Source organism: Vicugna pacos, chromosome 19, assembly GCF_048564905.1.
Source record: "Vicugna pacos chromosome 19, VicPac4, whole genome shotgun sequence".
NCBI classification, from domain to species: Eukaryota; Metazoa; Chordata; class Mammalia; order Artiodactyla; family Camelidae; genus Vicugna; species Vicugna pacos.
The window spans coordinates 8,134,163-8,152,072 of record NC_133005.1 but is presented as its reverse complement, the minus strand read 5'-3'; the positions used below and the strand labels follow the sequence as shown (position 1 = coordinate 8,152,072).

General features: G+C 35.1%; 1 protein-coding gene across 2 annotated transcripts in view; it reads right to left on the bottom strand.

The window, feature by feature from the left end:
• ESF1 (ESF1 nucleolar pre-rRNA processing protein homolog) overlaps window positions 1-17,910 on the bottom strand; it is a 53,433-nt gene that overhangs the window by 22,439 nt on the left and 13,084 nt on the right. For both annotated transcript variants that reach the window (XM_015240869.3, XM_006206191.3), the window contains exon 9: window positions 11,849-12,010. In XM_015240869.3, the coding sequence (XP_015096355.1) occupies window positions 11,849-12,010 (162 nt within the window). The remainder of the gene's footprint in view (window positions 1-11,848; window positions 12,011-17,910) is intronic.

Sequence of the window (17,910 nt, the reverse complement as noted above, 5' to 3'; positions counted from 1 at the left end):
TGGGGTGAGTTTACATAAATAAACTATAACTCTGACTACTTCTAAAAAGACTTCCCAATAACTATTAGGAAAACAGTGCCTTCCCAACCTTTTCTCTATTATGATAGATACAAAAAATAATGTTTGAACAGCACACTGGAGTAAATGGAAGAGGCAACCAGAGATGGAAATGAAGCTGTGGACTCTGGCTGACCTAAAGGCTAACAGGATCAATATTCCGGCAAACTCGTAATCCACGGGTGGTACACTGGGTGGGAATCTCTTAAGTACAATATCACTTGAGGTCTTTCAACTTTTTTAGTATTTGCAATTAATTCAGAGTTTATTTCATTGGCAATATCCTCCACTGCAACAGTAAAAAATATACATAGGATGAGAGTAAAACAGAATGAGAGTAACATCAAAATTCAGGACTTCAATATATCCATGACTTGTCCTACAGGCAAGCACTGTTTCTATTCTTAGGGATTCTCTGGTGATAGAATCTACTAAAGAAATCTATGACAGGTTAAGCATTATTTGGGTCCAAAATATATCAAACTTGGAATACCAACTAATAACATGCACACCTAGAAGCCTGCACTGTTCAATAGCAAATACACAAAAGCCTGCCTTTGCTTTTTGTTTTGTTTTGTTTTTTTAAGCCTTCCAAACAACTTATTAATCAGAAGACAGGCTTCTCAGACACTGTCACACACGTGACCCTGGCTGTAGACCATCATGTTCCCCCATCCTGAGAAGTCTATGCTTCTGGCTCCAAATTATGCATCCAAATAAATTACTTTAAAAATATTTTTAAATCTCTCTATGCTTCCAGAGAAAAAAGGAGCAATGGAAATCTAAAATGAAATGTATTTTGTGACAATCTAAGCTGATAATGCTTAGGAAAAGCTTGTTTAAGTCCAAGGTAGACAGATTTCCCTAACTCACGCAAACTAATTCTTAGAGAAGCATATGCCTTCAAAGTACAAGCTTCAATTTACCACATCATTCCAAACACCACGAACCTGCCCAGGTCAAATGATTGGCGCTTATCTTTTGACACACATAGGATCACATTTTCAAGTTTATGCCAAATAACTTTACAGATAAGATTCCCATGTCACTGGATGAGTAGACTGAACTACGGCTTATCTCCTGACAGCTCACTTGATAACAACTATCCCACTCACCCTCGATGAAGATTATCACGAGAGAGGAAAGCATCCATACATACACTCTCTTCCCCTGGCAGATTACTTTAGGCAAACAGTGCCAATGTGTATTGAAAACAGTGCAGAGTCCCTTCCACATAAAACCTGCAGATTCAGCCTGCTGAGCCACCAGTTCAAACCACAAATATTTTTACCAGCTTTACCCTGGACTTTAAAGCTGAAAATTATCATTACATTATAGTCAGTGAGCAATTGTCTACAATGGTCTAACCAAAAGGGCACTGAGAAAGGCTGGCAAATCTTTCAGAGCACAGGAAAATGGCATATGATCCCCACAATGGGATTAAGTTTCGTATCAAACCAAAGATCTACAGAAAGTACTTATGCCCTCTACTTTATGTGTCTTCAAAAGAAACCTATTGTAGAAACTAAATTTGATTTTGTGTATTTTACCAGCATTTCTGAGGTATCTCATAAAATAAAAAATAAGAAGTTCCCTAGCTAGGACCATAAATTAATAGAACTGTTTCAAGAAATATGATAAGAGACATGAAAATATTCTACTCTTAGGAATTTATCTCTAGGAAAATCCAATAGAAGGTTCTTATGTTACCCACAATAGCAAAACATTAGAAAGAGCCTAAAACACAACAGGGAAGTGACTCATAACTAATAAATCAGATACACAATGGAACATGATGCAGACATTATGATTATAAAGATTATTTAGAAACATGTAAAAATAAGTATGAGAAATGAAAAAAAAGGATAATGCAAAATGGGGATCTAATATAATCAACCATGTGTACCTGCTGAAGTGTGTTTGTGTGTAATTCAGCCTTAAGAAGGAAGGAAACTGTGACTTATGCTACAACTGGGATGAACCCTGAGGACATTTTGCTAACTAAAATAAGTCAGTGACAAAAAGGCAAATACTGTATGATTCCATTCATACAAGGTATTTAGTCAAAATCAGAGAGAAAGTAGAATAGTGGTTGCCAGGGGCTGGAAAGTGGGAATGAAGAGTTGCTTAGTGGATACAGAGATTTAGTTTTGCAAAGATGAAAAAGCATCTGGAGATGGATGGTGGTGATGGTTGTACAACAGTGCGAATGTCTTAATATCACTGAACTGTACACTTAAAGATGGTTAAGATAGTAAAGTTTATGCATAGTCTAAGATAATTTTAAAAATTGGTTTAAAAAATCCATAATGTGTTAAAATAATGTAAGGTTATATGACTTACCAATTTTAGAAAAAAAGAACAGCAATAATGAAACTGCTGAAAGTAGTCTGAGTAACTTCTGTCAAAACAACATATGGAACATGTGTGAGAAAAATGAGTTTGTTAGCCAGGCAGTAAGTGTACAGAAAGATGACGTGGGACGACCTCAAACAGAACAGGCAAAAGCTCTGCTTTAAAGACTAAAGAATTCACAACTTCAAACAAATCAGCATAACTGTGGGCTGTGGGAAAACAATCCATGAAACACGCTCTCTGTTCTTGAATCGACTTCAGGCAGACTATAAATCTAAGGCAAAGTCGAAAAAGTACTACTGTCTGGAAATAGTGGCTACAGATGCAAACGTTGCAACTGACGTGATGCACATGCAGACTGGGAAGGACCATGTCAACGGAATCGCCCTAGATGCTTGCAACCAGAGGCCCTTATTGATGTAACATATTTAAATGGAATTCTGAAACAGCAGAGCAATTAACCTAAAACTTCAAAAAGTATGGGAATTTTAGCACTTTCTGAAACTACTACTATTAAGAAAATATCTTCAGTTTTTGCTTTAGACCTTTTTCTAAGGCTTCTTAGAAAATGTTTTTAAAAATTAAATCTTAATATTATTAAGAGAGAAAATTACCTCTAAAATAATCCAGGAAATTCTGAGAAATGTACTGGCAACATTGTGAAGAATTTTATTGGCAACATTTTTAGATAACCCTAGCTGCTTCTCATTTTTATTACACATTCCAAAATGAGTCAAAAAAAATTTTTTTTTTGCACAGTAAAAAGTTTCAGTTATTACCTTACAAGGCTCTTATAGTCAACCTGTTAACTGGATGATTTAAGGAACGAGTGTACACCTAAGTTTTAAAATCCGAGCCACTTACTAGCTGTGTACAACTTGTGACAGTGCACTGCAAACTGGTTTTCTCCCTACCACCAAAATACGAAGCAAACTGCAATTCTTTTTAGCTTATTTTAAGATCAGTTCCATTTCATGTTCTGCACTATGAACTCAAAATTTTAAACATCTGGTTATTTTAAAAGTTCTGACCGAAAAAATTTTTGTAAACTATATTTCAAATAATGGATATACTGGCAATAAATGCCAATAGAGATATAGCCTAAAGTAAATAGTGCACAGGTTCTGAAATGTTTGAAAATTAAAATGTTTGCAACTGGGCTGCCTCTCAAAATGAACACCCAACTGATCAGAAACATTTTATTTCTAAATAAAGAATGAATAAGACAATGGCCACAGATACATGTCATCAGTGTCTCTGTGTTTAAGCTTCCCATTGGGTCACCGAATAGAGAAATGGAGACTGAATAAAGGTGGGGGAAGAGGAAGTACAAAGGATGAAGAACAGACACCGGAATCAAATAGAATCAAAATTGTAAATAGTCGAGAAACAGCAAGTCGAGGAAGGAAGAGCTGCACCCTCACCTCCTGCGTCAAAGTCTGGGAGTCAAGAAAGACTCCTCTCGCGGGGCGAGGCGGCAAGAGTGCTTCCTTCTCCTATGGCTGCCAAGTCTCCTCCAAAGAGCAAGAATCCTGCAGCTCTGGGTGTTCCTCACAACATCTTCCCAGGCATTCCCAGTCCCACCACTAGGACAGCTTTAAGACAACAGTTTTAACCTCACCATGTCCTGTATCTATTTAATTCTGTCATCACAAGAAGTCTACAAAGTCCAAAACACCCCTTGTCCTAAAAACATGCTGAAAACATTACCATTTCCCATCCTTCCACAGTAATGAAGCCTTTCTACACAATAGTCAGTCATAATCAGTCATTAATAGTTACTCACAAAATCCTCTTTATCCATTCACTTGCTAATTTGAGTCTCACTGAAACCTGGTTCTTCTCTGAGGACACTGCTTCCCTTGTCTCCTTTTCATGTGGTGAATTTTTCTCTCCCACAGCCTGTCCATCTTGCTACTCACTGCCAACTCCAGTCCACTGGATGGCCCTCCTCCCAAGGCCCCTAACTTTGAATATCATGTATCAGACTATACCACCTATAACCCCCTCTCCCACTGCAGACACCTAATGACTACAGTCACACCCCCTCATTTCTTAACGAGCTAAGCTTTGGCTCACTGCCAAATATTAGCCCTGTCATAATTCTTGGAGATTCCAATGGCCACATAGATGATCCTTCCAACACCCCGGGCTTCACAGTTCACTGACCTCTTCTATTATTCTATACTCCACCAGAAAATCCTCAGAAATTCCTCCCACGATCATAACTAAAATTGTCATTATCAAAATTGCAATCCCAGCATAATCTTAATTTCAAGTATCCTACTCTTCAAACACTAGTGCCACTCTTTCCATTTCATTCTTTCTAGTTCCCCAAGGGTAACAATTCTTTTGTCTCAGAGGGACCTACAGTCCACCAATCCTCTCATCTTTTCCCCATCCCTCACCCTCAACATACCCTTACTTCCCTCCTAACCCAACACAGAGACAATGGTCCACCGTTACAATCACTCCCCTCTTGCTTGGTCACACTTGACTGACAAAACTTCTAGTCTGATTTAATCCAACTCTCCTTACTCTATGCTTGTGCTACAACATTAAATGTGAGTAAAGAAAAACATAACCATGTTGACTCATCTTACTTGACAATCAACTTCACGTGCACCCCTAATACTGCAACAATACTATTGAACTCCCCTCTTCTCCACTCTTAGACAACTACTTCACACCTCTTTCTTCAAACCTCTACCTCCTTCCTCCTCCCTACTCTCAGCTGGAGACTTACTTCCCATTTCATTAAGAAAATACAAGCAACCAGAAGGACTCCACAAGTTGCCACCATCATTTCTACCCATTGCCCTCTGGGACTATATTCTTTGCCTTCTTCTCTCCTACAATGGATGATATGTCCAGGCACATCTACCAAAGGGCAATTCCTCTACTCGTGCAAACATATTCCAACTCCCTTTGTACTTGAGAATGTAGTCTCTGCATCATTTTTTCCTGGAGTATACAGTATGCTGTTTTTCCTCCATATTAAAGATGAATGCTCTCTTGATCTCACTTCCTCCTCCAGTTTCCTTCCCATTCCTCTGTGATCCACTAAAAGAAAATCCTCAGGGCTTGTTAACCCATGAGTACACTATAAGTTAAAAGGGGGAGGGGGAGCTCTATTAGAATGGTAACTAATAAATGCAGAAAAAATGATAGAAATAGAAAATCAATACTTTGCAACCAACGATATAACTGATCCAAGCAAGGATAAATGAATGTTAATGTCACCAAGTAAAATATTGGAAAACAGGATAGTCACACATCCTACAAAGTACATACCCTTCACAAAGGAAAAAAAATGGGCCTTTACAATGGAAAAATCCATTAGATACCACCTGAACTGAGTGAGCAAAGTTAACAGCACACACACTAAAAAGGGCCAAACTGATATTATGTGCCTCCAGATGTGAGGCAATGGGAAGTACAGAAGAACATCATTTATGGAAAAACCTTGCCAAAATTTTTCTGCCTGAACTAATTGTGAGGAAACAATCAGATAAACCCGGATTGTGGGTATTCTATAAGCCAGTTATTGTAGATATTTTAAAAATGACTGATCCTGGACCAGGGGAAAAAAAAAAAACTGTAAAGAGTATTACTGGAATGAGTGAGAAATTTGACTATTATTTTAACGATGTTAAATTTCCTTAGTGTGGTAACAGTATCTTGCTCATGTAAAGAGCACCTTTGTTTTTTGAAGTTACATGTTGAAGTATTTTTAAGGATGAAACATGATGATGCCTGCAACTTCTTAACAATCAACTATTCAGAAAAAAGGAGTCGTCTGTCCTTAAGGTCTCTGATTTGAAGCCCACTAATTTCATCCACCCTGTCCACCAGAACTCTTCAATGATCTCTGCACAGCTAGATCCCTAGGTCTTTCTTAGCCTGTATTTTACTGAGCCATCTTCTAACTGAAATGCATTCTTCACCTGGCTGCCTGGATACCCTACAACTCTGAATTTCCTCCTATATTTCTGACACCTTATCAGCTGCCTTTGGATGATCCCTGCTCACCCTCCACAACCTCCAATTACTGCAGCGCTCCAGAGATCAGGTTTTGAACTTCTTTTCTTCTCTACCTATAATCACTCCCTTGGTGTTCTTCACTTATAAAGTTCTACAACTAAGATTCCCAAGTTTATATCTCCAGCCTTGATCTCTTCCCTAAACCTTAAACTATGTATCTGACTATCTCCTTGGCATGTCTATTTCAATATATAGCAGGCATCTTAAATTTAACGTGTGATGAAGAAAATTTCTGAAGTTCCCTTGCAGACCTCTTCCACCCATAATCTTTATTATCTCAGGATTATTATGATAGCCTCTTGACTGATCTTCCCAATTCTGTCCTTTCCTCCCATGTTAATCTGCCCTCAAGCAGAACAGCCATAGTGATCCTGTTAAAAATAAATCAGATCTTTTTATTATTGCATCTATGAGATGACAGATGTTACCAAACTTACTGCAGTAATCATTTTACAGTATATGCAAGTCAGACTATTATGCCGTATACCTTAAACTTATCCAGTAACATGTCAATTGTATCTCAAAAAAACTGGAAAGAAATTGAGTCAGATATTAATGCTCCTCAGCTCAAACATTCCAATGGCTTCTCATCTCACTCAGAGAAGCCAGTTAAGCCCTTAAAATGGCCTGCAGGACCTCATGGTCTGGCCCCGCTACTCCTCTCACCTCATCCATTAGTCTCTCCTCCACTCACTCACTGTGGTCACACTGCTGTCCACGCTGCTCCCCAAACACACTAGATAAGCCACAGGTTCAAGGCCACACATGCGCTATTTCTTCTGCTTCCACTCTTGTCTGCATGGCTCACCCCTGACCTCTACTTCCTTTAGTCTCTGCTAAAATATTTTTCTTACTAATGACTTATCTGTTTCCCTTTAACCAGAATATAAGATTCATGAGGTCGAAAATTTGTATGTTTTGCACACATAGTGTGTAGAACAGTTCCTGGCGTATGCTCAGTAAATAAGTAAAGGAAAGCTGAGGTACTGAAGGATGTTGAGTAGAAAAAAGACCAGATATCCTTTTCACCTGTGTCTATTAATCAGGCAGTAACTAAAAAAAAAAAAAACAAAAAAAGAACATATCTAATCTTTTTTAAGATTACAGACAAAAACACGCCATTATCTGCTCATATTCTGGATGAAATTTCAAAGATTAAAATACACAGCTTGCAATATCTACAACAAAAATTACTATCACATAGATTAATGGAACTATTAATATAGGGAAGGTTATTTATACCTTATATATTATGAGATAAAACTCAGTATGCCTCATTTAAATGTATACTACAAGTTCCCCAATTGAGGCACATTCCTTGATGAAGGCTCAATATGCTAATTATGAATCACCTTGTCTACTCATCAAAGAGAGCCAGGCAGGATACTTCTTTAGCGACACACTGAGATGGGAAATATTACTCCATACACGTCATAAAAATGAATTACAACTTTCCTTAAAAATCTTATAATTTAGCATTTTCACTTATCTATAATTTTAATTAATAAGGTTGTATTATCACATGTCCATGAAGAACTAAAATAGCAATAGAAAGAGTGTTCATTCTAGTTGTTATACCCATGTACCTGCTATCCACCTCCCTTAATATTCACCCTTAAGGAATTAAACTTCTAATGTTACAATACTGTATAATCCAATGTAAAAAGATAGGAAGTTTAAATAGTCTAAACTAAAATTCCTTTTAAAAACCAAACCAAGCCATAGTCCAGCCAGTGTTAGTGATTAAGAGTATTTATTTTTCTGAAGAGTTTAATATTTCATAAATTCAAGCCACAGAAAAGCTGATGGGTGATATAGTACAATCTCATACTGACCCTCTGTGGTATACTGAAGTATAACATCACAAAAGCCCTTTGGTTCAGGGTAGCTGTTACTGGGAACATACATTTCTTAAAACTTGTATCTAACAAAATACATGTATGACGTGAACAGTATTCTGTAGCTTACAAAGTACTTTTATAATATGTTAAATTAAGCAAGAAAGGTATTATTAGTCCCACTTTCCAAATAAGTAAACTGAAGTCCTGAAAGATAAGTTTATTATCTCATTTAACACATCTAGTACGTCAAAGAGCCTTTACATTAATACACATACACACACACACACACGCATAGAAAAGGTACACAAGCACTCAAGTGCATGTCTATACCAAAGACTCACAGGTTAACAATACCCCGCTGGAAGCCTTAAAAAATACTATGGTTAAAGACTTTTAAAAAATGCATAATATCAATTTTCCTTCATTTAACCTAAAGTAAAAATTATACATCCATTGTTGATGATAATTCCATGAAATTGGCACTTTCATCATTGCTGAAGGCATTAAAAACTGGTACAATCCTTTTGGAAAGCAATTTGGCAATAATCTTAAAACACAAAAAGTGTTCGTGTCCTTTCCTAGTAATTCCATTTCTGGGAAGCTATCCTATGAAAATAGTTCAAAATATGGAAAAAGCTATACATTATTTATAACATCCTAGATGTTTGGCATCTGAGATTTAAAATTTGAGGCTTGGACATTGGTAGTTTTAACAGCTTGTGAGAGAACCACAGGTTGATCCACAGCATAAGTAAAGCTGCTGTGTGAGTGAGGAAGTCATATTAACAGGGGAGTGAGACTGACTGCCAGCACTGGCTTCTCCTTGTGGTCTCTACAAGGTCTCACATGCACAGAGATATTTTTTAAATGGCAGGGGAGCGGGAGGGGGAATCTCTGTTAAAAAATTGTTTTTATAAGTACAAGGCCCTAAAATAGCAAGCCTATTACTTGGCTGGTGATGAAAGTGAAGAGATCTAAGAAAGTACTGGTATTTGTGGGTTTGGGTTTGGTAACAGCCTTAGATCAAATTTCTTTCCAATGCCACAGGTCTATCATAGTGAAAAATTAGAAATATGATTAAATATTCAACAAAAGAGAAATGATAAATTAAACCACAATCTACCTAATCACTCAGTGGCTGAATAAGGGTAATGGAATTACAGATGATCATTTTTCATTTTTCTTTTTAAAAATATTTTATATGACATTAATATCACATCCACAAATAGCAGAGTCAAGATAAAAATGTACTGCTAAATTTAAGAGGGAACAGTTCCTAATTCATTACAATGAGGTCAGCGTTACTCTGATACCAAAAGCTAAGGACACTACAAGAAACAAAAACGAAAGACAAATATTCCCCATTAACACAGGTGCAAAATCCTAAACAAAACATTACTAAATCGAATTTAGGGATATATATAAAAAAAGGATAATGTACCATGTCTAAGTGAGGCTTATTCTAGGAAAACTGTACTGCTTAAAGTTTCCTATGCACCCCTTTTTGTACGTAGCTGTACTACGTAACTATATTAATAAAGACAAAGGTTAAATCTGGCCCACAATATAACTCTAAAATATCTGCTATAAAACTTTTCAATCAAGTTTATTTTAAATCTTCTTTCTCAAATAGTTAACTGAATACTTCAATTTAAAACATGTTCATTCAAAATATCCTCATTCAATAAGCTCATTCTAAGATTATAATTAAGCTACAATTACACCATGTTGGACTTAAAAGATATAATTCAACATTTCCTGGGATCATAAATTCAAGGACCTCAAGTGAAAAACTTTACACACATTTCTGAGCAGTATGGTTGTACTGCCTGACTGTGACTTACTGACAAAGGACACTCAACCCCTTAAAGCAGCCTCTGGATTCTTTTGCTGAACAATTCTAAAGATACAGAGAATTCCTCTTCATATTACATTGAAACCTACTTTACTTCAACTTAAAAAAAATTTTTTGGTCCAACTATTTTATTTTGTTGATTATTTGGGGGTGGGTATTACTGATTGACTGACTGAATAGAGGTACTGGGGACTGAGTCCAGGACCTCGAGCATGCTAAGCATGTATGGCTCTCTACCACTAAGCTACACCCTCCCCCTACAACTTTCCTTCAACCTTTATCCACTGGCAAAAGCACTGACTTCTGAGGTAATAAGTGAGATTAAGTCTTCATTTACATATTTATCCCGCAAGTATTTGAAAATAAATGTTAAGTCACTTTTTAGACTTTTCCTCTCCAGGCTACATTGAGTTCTCCCAACCACTGTTGACATGATAACACTACTGAACTTCAGTTTTTCTTACCACCACTTTCTGAAAAAGCCAAACATTTAAAATAAATGAGCTATTAACATAGCACTACATTCCTACAGAAATATGGAGGAGACGTGTCAATCCTAATAAATTTATGAAAACAATCAATCCTCAAATATCAAAATATGCTAGTATTTTTTTTTTTTTCCCCAAGTGAACACAACCTATGAAAACAGATGTTTTACTCTCAGGGCAAAAACATACTAGTTGTAAGAAATAGAGTAACTGAACATAGAACACTTAATTTTTAAGCAATGGTGTTATAAGTAGTATTTTTTCATCTCCAGAGGAACTGAGACGAAAAGAATTAAATCCCTGTCAAAAATTATACCTCGGGGAAGGGGAGGGAGGGCTCAGTGGTAGAGCACATGCCTAGCATGCATGAGGTCCTGGGCTCTATCCCCAGTACCATCATTAAAAAAACAAACAAATAAATAAATGTTTTTCCTCCCCTCACAATATCTAGCTTTAAAAGATATACATATAGGTGAAAAGCAGAAATCTGCAAAAGCAGTATTATTTGCAAAGACACATGTTGATTTGCCCAGGATTGTTAACAAAAAAATGCATATGTGAGAAAACAATCCTCATGTATCTCATTTTTTATCTTTGTTTAGCTTTGACATGGTTTTAATTAGTATTGTACTAATATTGCACCACTCTTAAAAAAAGTGCCTGAAACCTTCAAGGCAGTTTTAAAAATCACTTATGATGCTAAACTTCTTTGACTATTCAAAAATACTCAAAAATTGCCAAGTTGAGATGGAAAACTATGTATTACATATTTTGTATTAGTGAAACTTCACTAATTTAAAGTCTAGTTAGGGGTTACTGGAGAAGAGTCCACTTATGAATTACATATTTTGAAAAAAAGTTTAATGACTTTAGAATACATAGTACCTGGATTCAAATTTCTGTACCTTGAGAATAATCGAATCAAACCTAGGAAAGGCCTACTTTCATAAATGGGTAATTTGCAGTTAGTAAATTAAAGAGACCAAGAATAAGCTGGCAAGAGTATAAAACATTAGTCCCAAAGTGAATTAAATGATGTATGCAAACATCATGTTAACTTTCTCACCAAAACATTCCTGGAAAATGCAGTTTAATTTTAAGTTTATATTTCCAAAGAGTTGATCTTGTTTTCTCTTGCAGCTAAAATGCATGCAACATCTCAAAATGAAGGAAAACAAGTAAACATTTAATTAGAATCTAATTCTTACCTGGAACCCACTTAATTTCCATTTCCATATCATTTTCTTTGCCTTTCTTTTCTTTTTCTTGAATAACTTGCAAGAGCTGCCTATATTTAGCAATTTGTTCTTCATCATCCTTCTGACTTCTTTTTGTTTTCCCATCTTCCTCTACACTGACTTCATCATCACCTAACAAAAAAATCAATTTCATTTAACACAGGGAAATAATTCACATCTAATTTCAGTGTTTAATCTCAGTCACTGCAGCACCCTTCTAAAAGACGTCAGATATACAACAACAACAAAATGTCAAAATCAGACTTAAATTTCTTAATACTAAATGAATTAAGTGAAAGACTTAGATCTTGTTTAAAATAAAAATCAGTTGCAAAGTTGACACTCTCACAGTAGTATACTTGGGAATCTGTTTTTATTAAAATTCATATTTTAAAATAATCCTGTTGTCATGTAACATCCCTGGACTTCTCCCTACAAGCAAGACAGCAGGGATGGCATTTTATTCCTCTTTATGTCCCCTACCATCCAATACTGTGGCTTTAAAATGTATGGTCAGTAAAATGAGCCTGGATAGTGTTGGAATGCATCTGATACATGGATTTAGCTGTTCCCGCTGATGACAAAGATAAAGGAAGTCACTTGTAATTCAAAACAAAAAATAATGAATCCTTCCCATTGGACAGTAAGCAAGCATGCTTACTATCAGGATCTCACTAACACTTCAGAATAAAAATGAATAAATTAGAAGTTAGTGCTATTAATTTCCCTATATGGAAAATATTCACATTTCCATTTATTAATTTTATAAAAATAATTATAATACAAAGGAGTAGCATAAAATTCATGGGCAACAAATACTAAAGAAAACTAGTATGTGAAAAGTTTGTTTGCTTTATATTTCCACTGCAATTCTCCAAGTCAAAAACATAAATAAGAACCTAGGTTTAATGCAAAACATGCAGACTTACTGAATTGACTAAATGTCCCCACTAAAGGAAAATTTAGAAGCAGCATACAGAAGACCCTCTAAAATGCCTGACATTATTAAGCATTTAGTCATGAAACATCAATGCTAAGGTGGTCCTTATATCTTCAAAAAGGTGACATGAAAAAAATTGGTTAAGTAAATGTTTTTATAGCTTTTTCTCTAAATGAATAAAAAATAGTCCACGACATTCTTTCCATCCTATCACACTTTTACATTTTCACTCAAACAGCTGAAATTCATTTTTTTCCTGTTTGTGCTTTGTGCCACAATAATAATGTTGGATGGAATTCTGTCATGTATCCCGTAATTCAACGGATAAAACATCAGGAACACATTAACAAAATGGCAATGTACTTCTTTCTATTAAAAGCTTACTTCTGAAAACATAATTAGAAGCAAGCTCCTTCCAGGTTGAAATTTTAGTGGTAAGTCTCCGATGGCCTACTTTAAATTGATTTTTTCCAGTACTAAAATTTTACTTTCTGAAGCTCTAAAATGTGGGTTAACTCATGTAAGTCTGTTTTTTCCCAATTCAAGGACAGTATTTTGTGAAAGCCTAATATTAAGTTAAAAACAAAACAAAACAAAACAAAAAACAAAACAAAAAAACTATAACAGGAAGAAGCCCTGTTATGTATGATCTCTTATAAGCTACAAGAGGAACATCTAGTAACTCTAAGGCATTCACATATACTAATGTATCTACCAGAGGTACGAAATTATAAATTAAAGTAAGCTTGCAATCAATCAAAATACTGAAGAAAAAGGCATGCTTTTAAGAACTTAATTAGTATATTTCAAACAAAAAGCTATTAATCCTTAAGGTTTTAAAGTAAAAATATACGATATGAGGTAGTATGTTAACACTTTCTAAGCCTTTATATACATTATCTCAATTTTTCCAACCATGAACAGAACTATTATGATCCTCTTTTTACAGCTATGGAAAGAAAGGCACAGGGGCTAAGCAAACTTAACCAATGTAATTTCACTATGTGAAGTCAGGATTTGAAACCAGCAGAGCCTAAGATCTTAACAAAAATATACTAACAGATTAATGGTTATTTTCCCACAATATTTGTCACTCTTATGTCAATAAGGTCATTTTAAAATCTAGTTCAGTTCTCCCAAACCAGTCCAAGTCTATTTGAAAAATCTGTACCCAATCTTCACAAGAATATGTGGAATGCTCTTCTTTCCTTTATCTTAGAGCTGCTAGTAAAGAAAAACTATCCAGAATTTTCAGGAAAGTGCTAAATGACTATATAGGTATATAAACAAAAAGAAAATCAGCATAGCTATGGGGGGAAAAAACATAAAGGCTATTTGAAGAAGACTTGGCTGTTCTGAAGTCACTAGAAATAATATAGTCACTCAGATGTTTGGATGCCAAAGAAAGTAATAAGCAACAGCCATCAAGACTTTAATGTGAAGGCTTTTGTGCCCAATATAACTACAGCCACAAATTATATACTTTTTAAAAGGCTATTAAATACCTAAGAAATTATGTATTTTTATCAATGAGATTTCTGAACAAAGAAACTAGAATGATTAAGTATGATTTTTCATTCCATGTGTGACACAGTTCAAGAGTAGTACTTTATGAAAAACTTAGGAAAATGAAGCAAAACCTTCAGTAGTCTAAAAGGAACAGTGACAGGCCAATCACAGGATCTTAAGAAAGTTAACTTAAGATCTCATGGTCCCTATGATAATACTAAAAAAAGAATTTTAGGATTTATTTAATTTCACATTTATAAAATAATACATATGAAAAAGGAAAACCAAAAGGATAGCTATGAAAAATGTCAGGCTATAAATCAAAGTGAGAATATTCACTCCTGCTAGTTTAAAACATTGATATCTATGTCTCACATTTATGGTTCTTCATTTGCTGTCAGCACATAATTTTGTCTTATTCGTAACTGTGCACAGTTGGGAATTCTTATAATAGATAGGAATGAAGATGTGAAGATATCAGGGAGAGAGTATCAACCCAAAACTGATTAAGAAATTGCAATCAAGCTACCAAATTTCCAGAGTTAGATCCAATATAGGGGAGAAGAGGTTTTTGGCCCCATTTTTTAAAAAATGAGCCATTTTAAGCAAAAGCATACATAAATTTAAAATGTAGCACTGATCATTTTAATCCTCAAAAAATTTTTAAATAAAGATATAGACTATTGGAGAACTTCCGCTTCCATTAATGGGAAGCTAGGTATCACACCAACCCTTTTACTGAGGACATCAAGGTGAATGAAATATTTGAACAACCTTTTTAAGAGCTTCAAAGGGGTTTAAAAAAAAAGAAAATGAAAATTTCAAAGAACTGACAAATTAATGAAGAATTACCAAGTCAAAATCAAAGAGGTTTTCAGAGAGATGACCCCAGCGTTCAAGACCTATTTTGCCCTGAGAGCATTTATTGAGCCATCAAAGAAACAGCTGTGAGACTAAACTACAGTTTTGGCAGCCTGGCAGGCCAAGAGGACAAAAGTTGAAGAATCAAGTAGTACCCCCACATTTAGCAGGGACCCAAGGGACATACCCCAGAGCAAGGGTCAACCACAAGTAAACCAGCTCTCATGCAGACTTGCATCACCCAGTAGGGCCAGGGAATCTCAAGTTAAAACCTGGAATAATGTGGTTCCAGAATGATCAGAGTAAATCAAAGTTCTCTCTGATGAGATACTCTCACCTCAAATACCAAACCAGCACAAAAAGTTAACCAGGCACACAAGTAAACAAGAGAAATCTCTTGTGAAGTAACAAAAATCAACTCCAAAAGATTTCAAATAAATACTGAAATTATCAGACATACACTACAAAAACATGTTTATTCTGTTAATAGAAATAAAAGAAAGTGTTGAAAACACCTGCAATGACTAAACTATAAAAAGTGACATTACTGATTTGAAAAATACTAAAACCAGACTTTTGTAAGTGAAAAAATACAATTACCAAAATTAAGAACTCAATGAATAGTCTATCAGCAGATTCAACACTGCTGAAAAGAGAATTAGTGCACTGCAAGACTGGTAAAAGAAGACACTCAGGATGCAGCACAGAAAGACAGTAGATCAAAAATCAAAAGAGAAGGGAGAGGGAAATAGCTCAGAGGTAAAGTATAAGGTCCTGGGTTCAATCCACAGTACCACTATTAAAAAAAAAAAATCCAAAACCAAAAACAAGAGAGTAGTAACATGGAAGTTACAGGGTAAAGATCTACAATATATTTAATTGGAGTCCTAGGAGGAGACGGGAAAAGAAATATCTGAATAGATGATGGTTGAGAATACCCAAAACTGAAGAAAGATACCATGCCATAAATTCAAGTAACCCACCAAACTCCAAGCACAGTAAATTTAAAAATCTATTCTTAGTTCATATTGAAACAGCAGAAAGACAAAAAGAAAACTTTAAAAGCAATCAAAGCTGAAAAAGGCTTAATTTCCAGAATATATAAATAGCTGATAAAATTTAATAACAAAAAAACAAACAACCCAATCCAAAATGGGCAGAAGATCTAAACAAGCAACTCTTCAATGAAGATATACAAATGGCTAACAGGCACATGAAAAAATGCTCAGTATCACTAATTATCAGAGAAATGCAAATCAAAACTACAATGAGGTATCACCTCACACCAGTCAGAATGGTCATCATTCAAAAGTCCACAAACGATAAATACTGGAGAGGGTGTGGAGAAAAGGGAACCCAGCTACACTGTTGGTGGAAATGTAGTCTGGTGCAGCCATTATGGAAAGCAGTATGGAGATTCTTCAAAAAACTAAAAATAGACTTACCATATGATCCAGCATTCCCACTTCTGGTTATATATCTGGAGGAAACTCTAATTTGAAAAGATACCTGCACCCCAATGTTCATAGCAACACTATATAACCAAGACATGAAAACAACCTAAATGTCCATCGACAGATGACTGGATCAAGAAGTTATGGTATATTTATACAATGGAATACTACTCAGCCATAAAAAATAAAACAATGCCATTTGCAGCAATATGGATGGACCTAGAGATCATCATTCTAAGTGAATTAAGCCAGAAAGAGAGAGAAAAATACCATATGATATCACTCATACATGGAATCTAAAAAAAAAGAGGACACTATGAACTCATCTACAAAACAGAAACAGACTCACAGACACAGTAAACAATCTTAAAGGTTACCGGGGAAAGGGGGTGGGAAGGGATAAATTTGGGAGTTTGAGGTTTGCAGATGTTAGCCACTATATATAAAAAAATATTAAAAAAAAGTTTCTTCTGCATAGCATAGGAAACTATATTCAATATCTTATAATAACCTTTAATGAAAAAGAATATGAAAATGAATATACGTATGTATATGCATGACTGGGACATTGTGCTGTACACCAGAAATTGACACATTGTAACTGATTGCACTTCAATTAAAAAAAAAAAAAGCAGTCAAAGAATAAAACCCAGACGATCTTCAAAGACTGAAAAAAGTAGACTGAGCTGACTTCTCAAAACAACAATAAAGCCAGAAGCCAGCAGAATATTCTTATAAATGTGAGGATGGGGAGGACTGTCCACCTAGAATTTTTTTTACCAGTGAAAACATCTTCACAAATGAAGGCAAAATAAGGACATTTTTAGACTAAACTAAGACTCAAGAGAGTCTGACACCAGTAGATACTACCAGAAATTATCAAGAATATACTTAAGAGAGAAGGAAAATGATCCCAGACAGACGTATGAGATTTAGAAAAGAATAAGGAACGAAAGTAGAGGAAAAAAGTGAGTAAATTTAAACAAAACAATAACATTAATGTCCTGCGGGAATTAAGAATTACAATATACAGGATAGCATGAAAGGTGTTTTAAAACGCCTTGTATTCTCTAGGAGGGTAAAAATATTAATTAGCATTAAACTTTGGTAAGGTAAGGCTGCAAGTTATAATTTCTAAGATAATTACTAAATGAACAGAAAGAGTCTACTTCCTAAACTAGTTGAGTAGAAAAATGGAATATAAAAAATAATCCAAAAGAAGTTCTTAGTTTAAAAAAGGGGGATAATAAAACACTTTACTAGTTTAT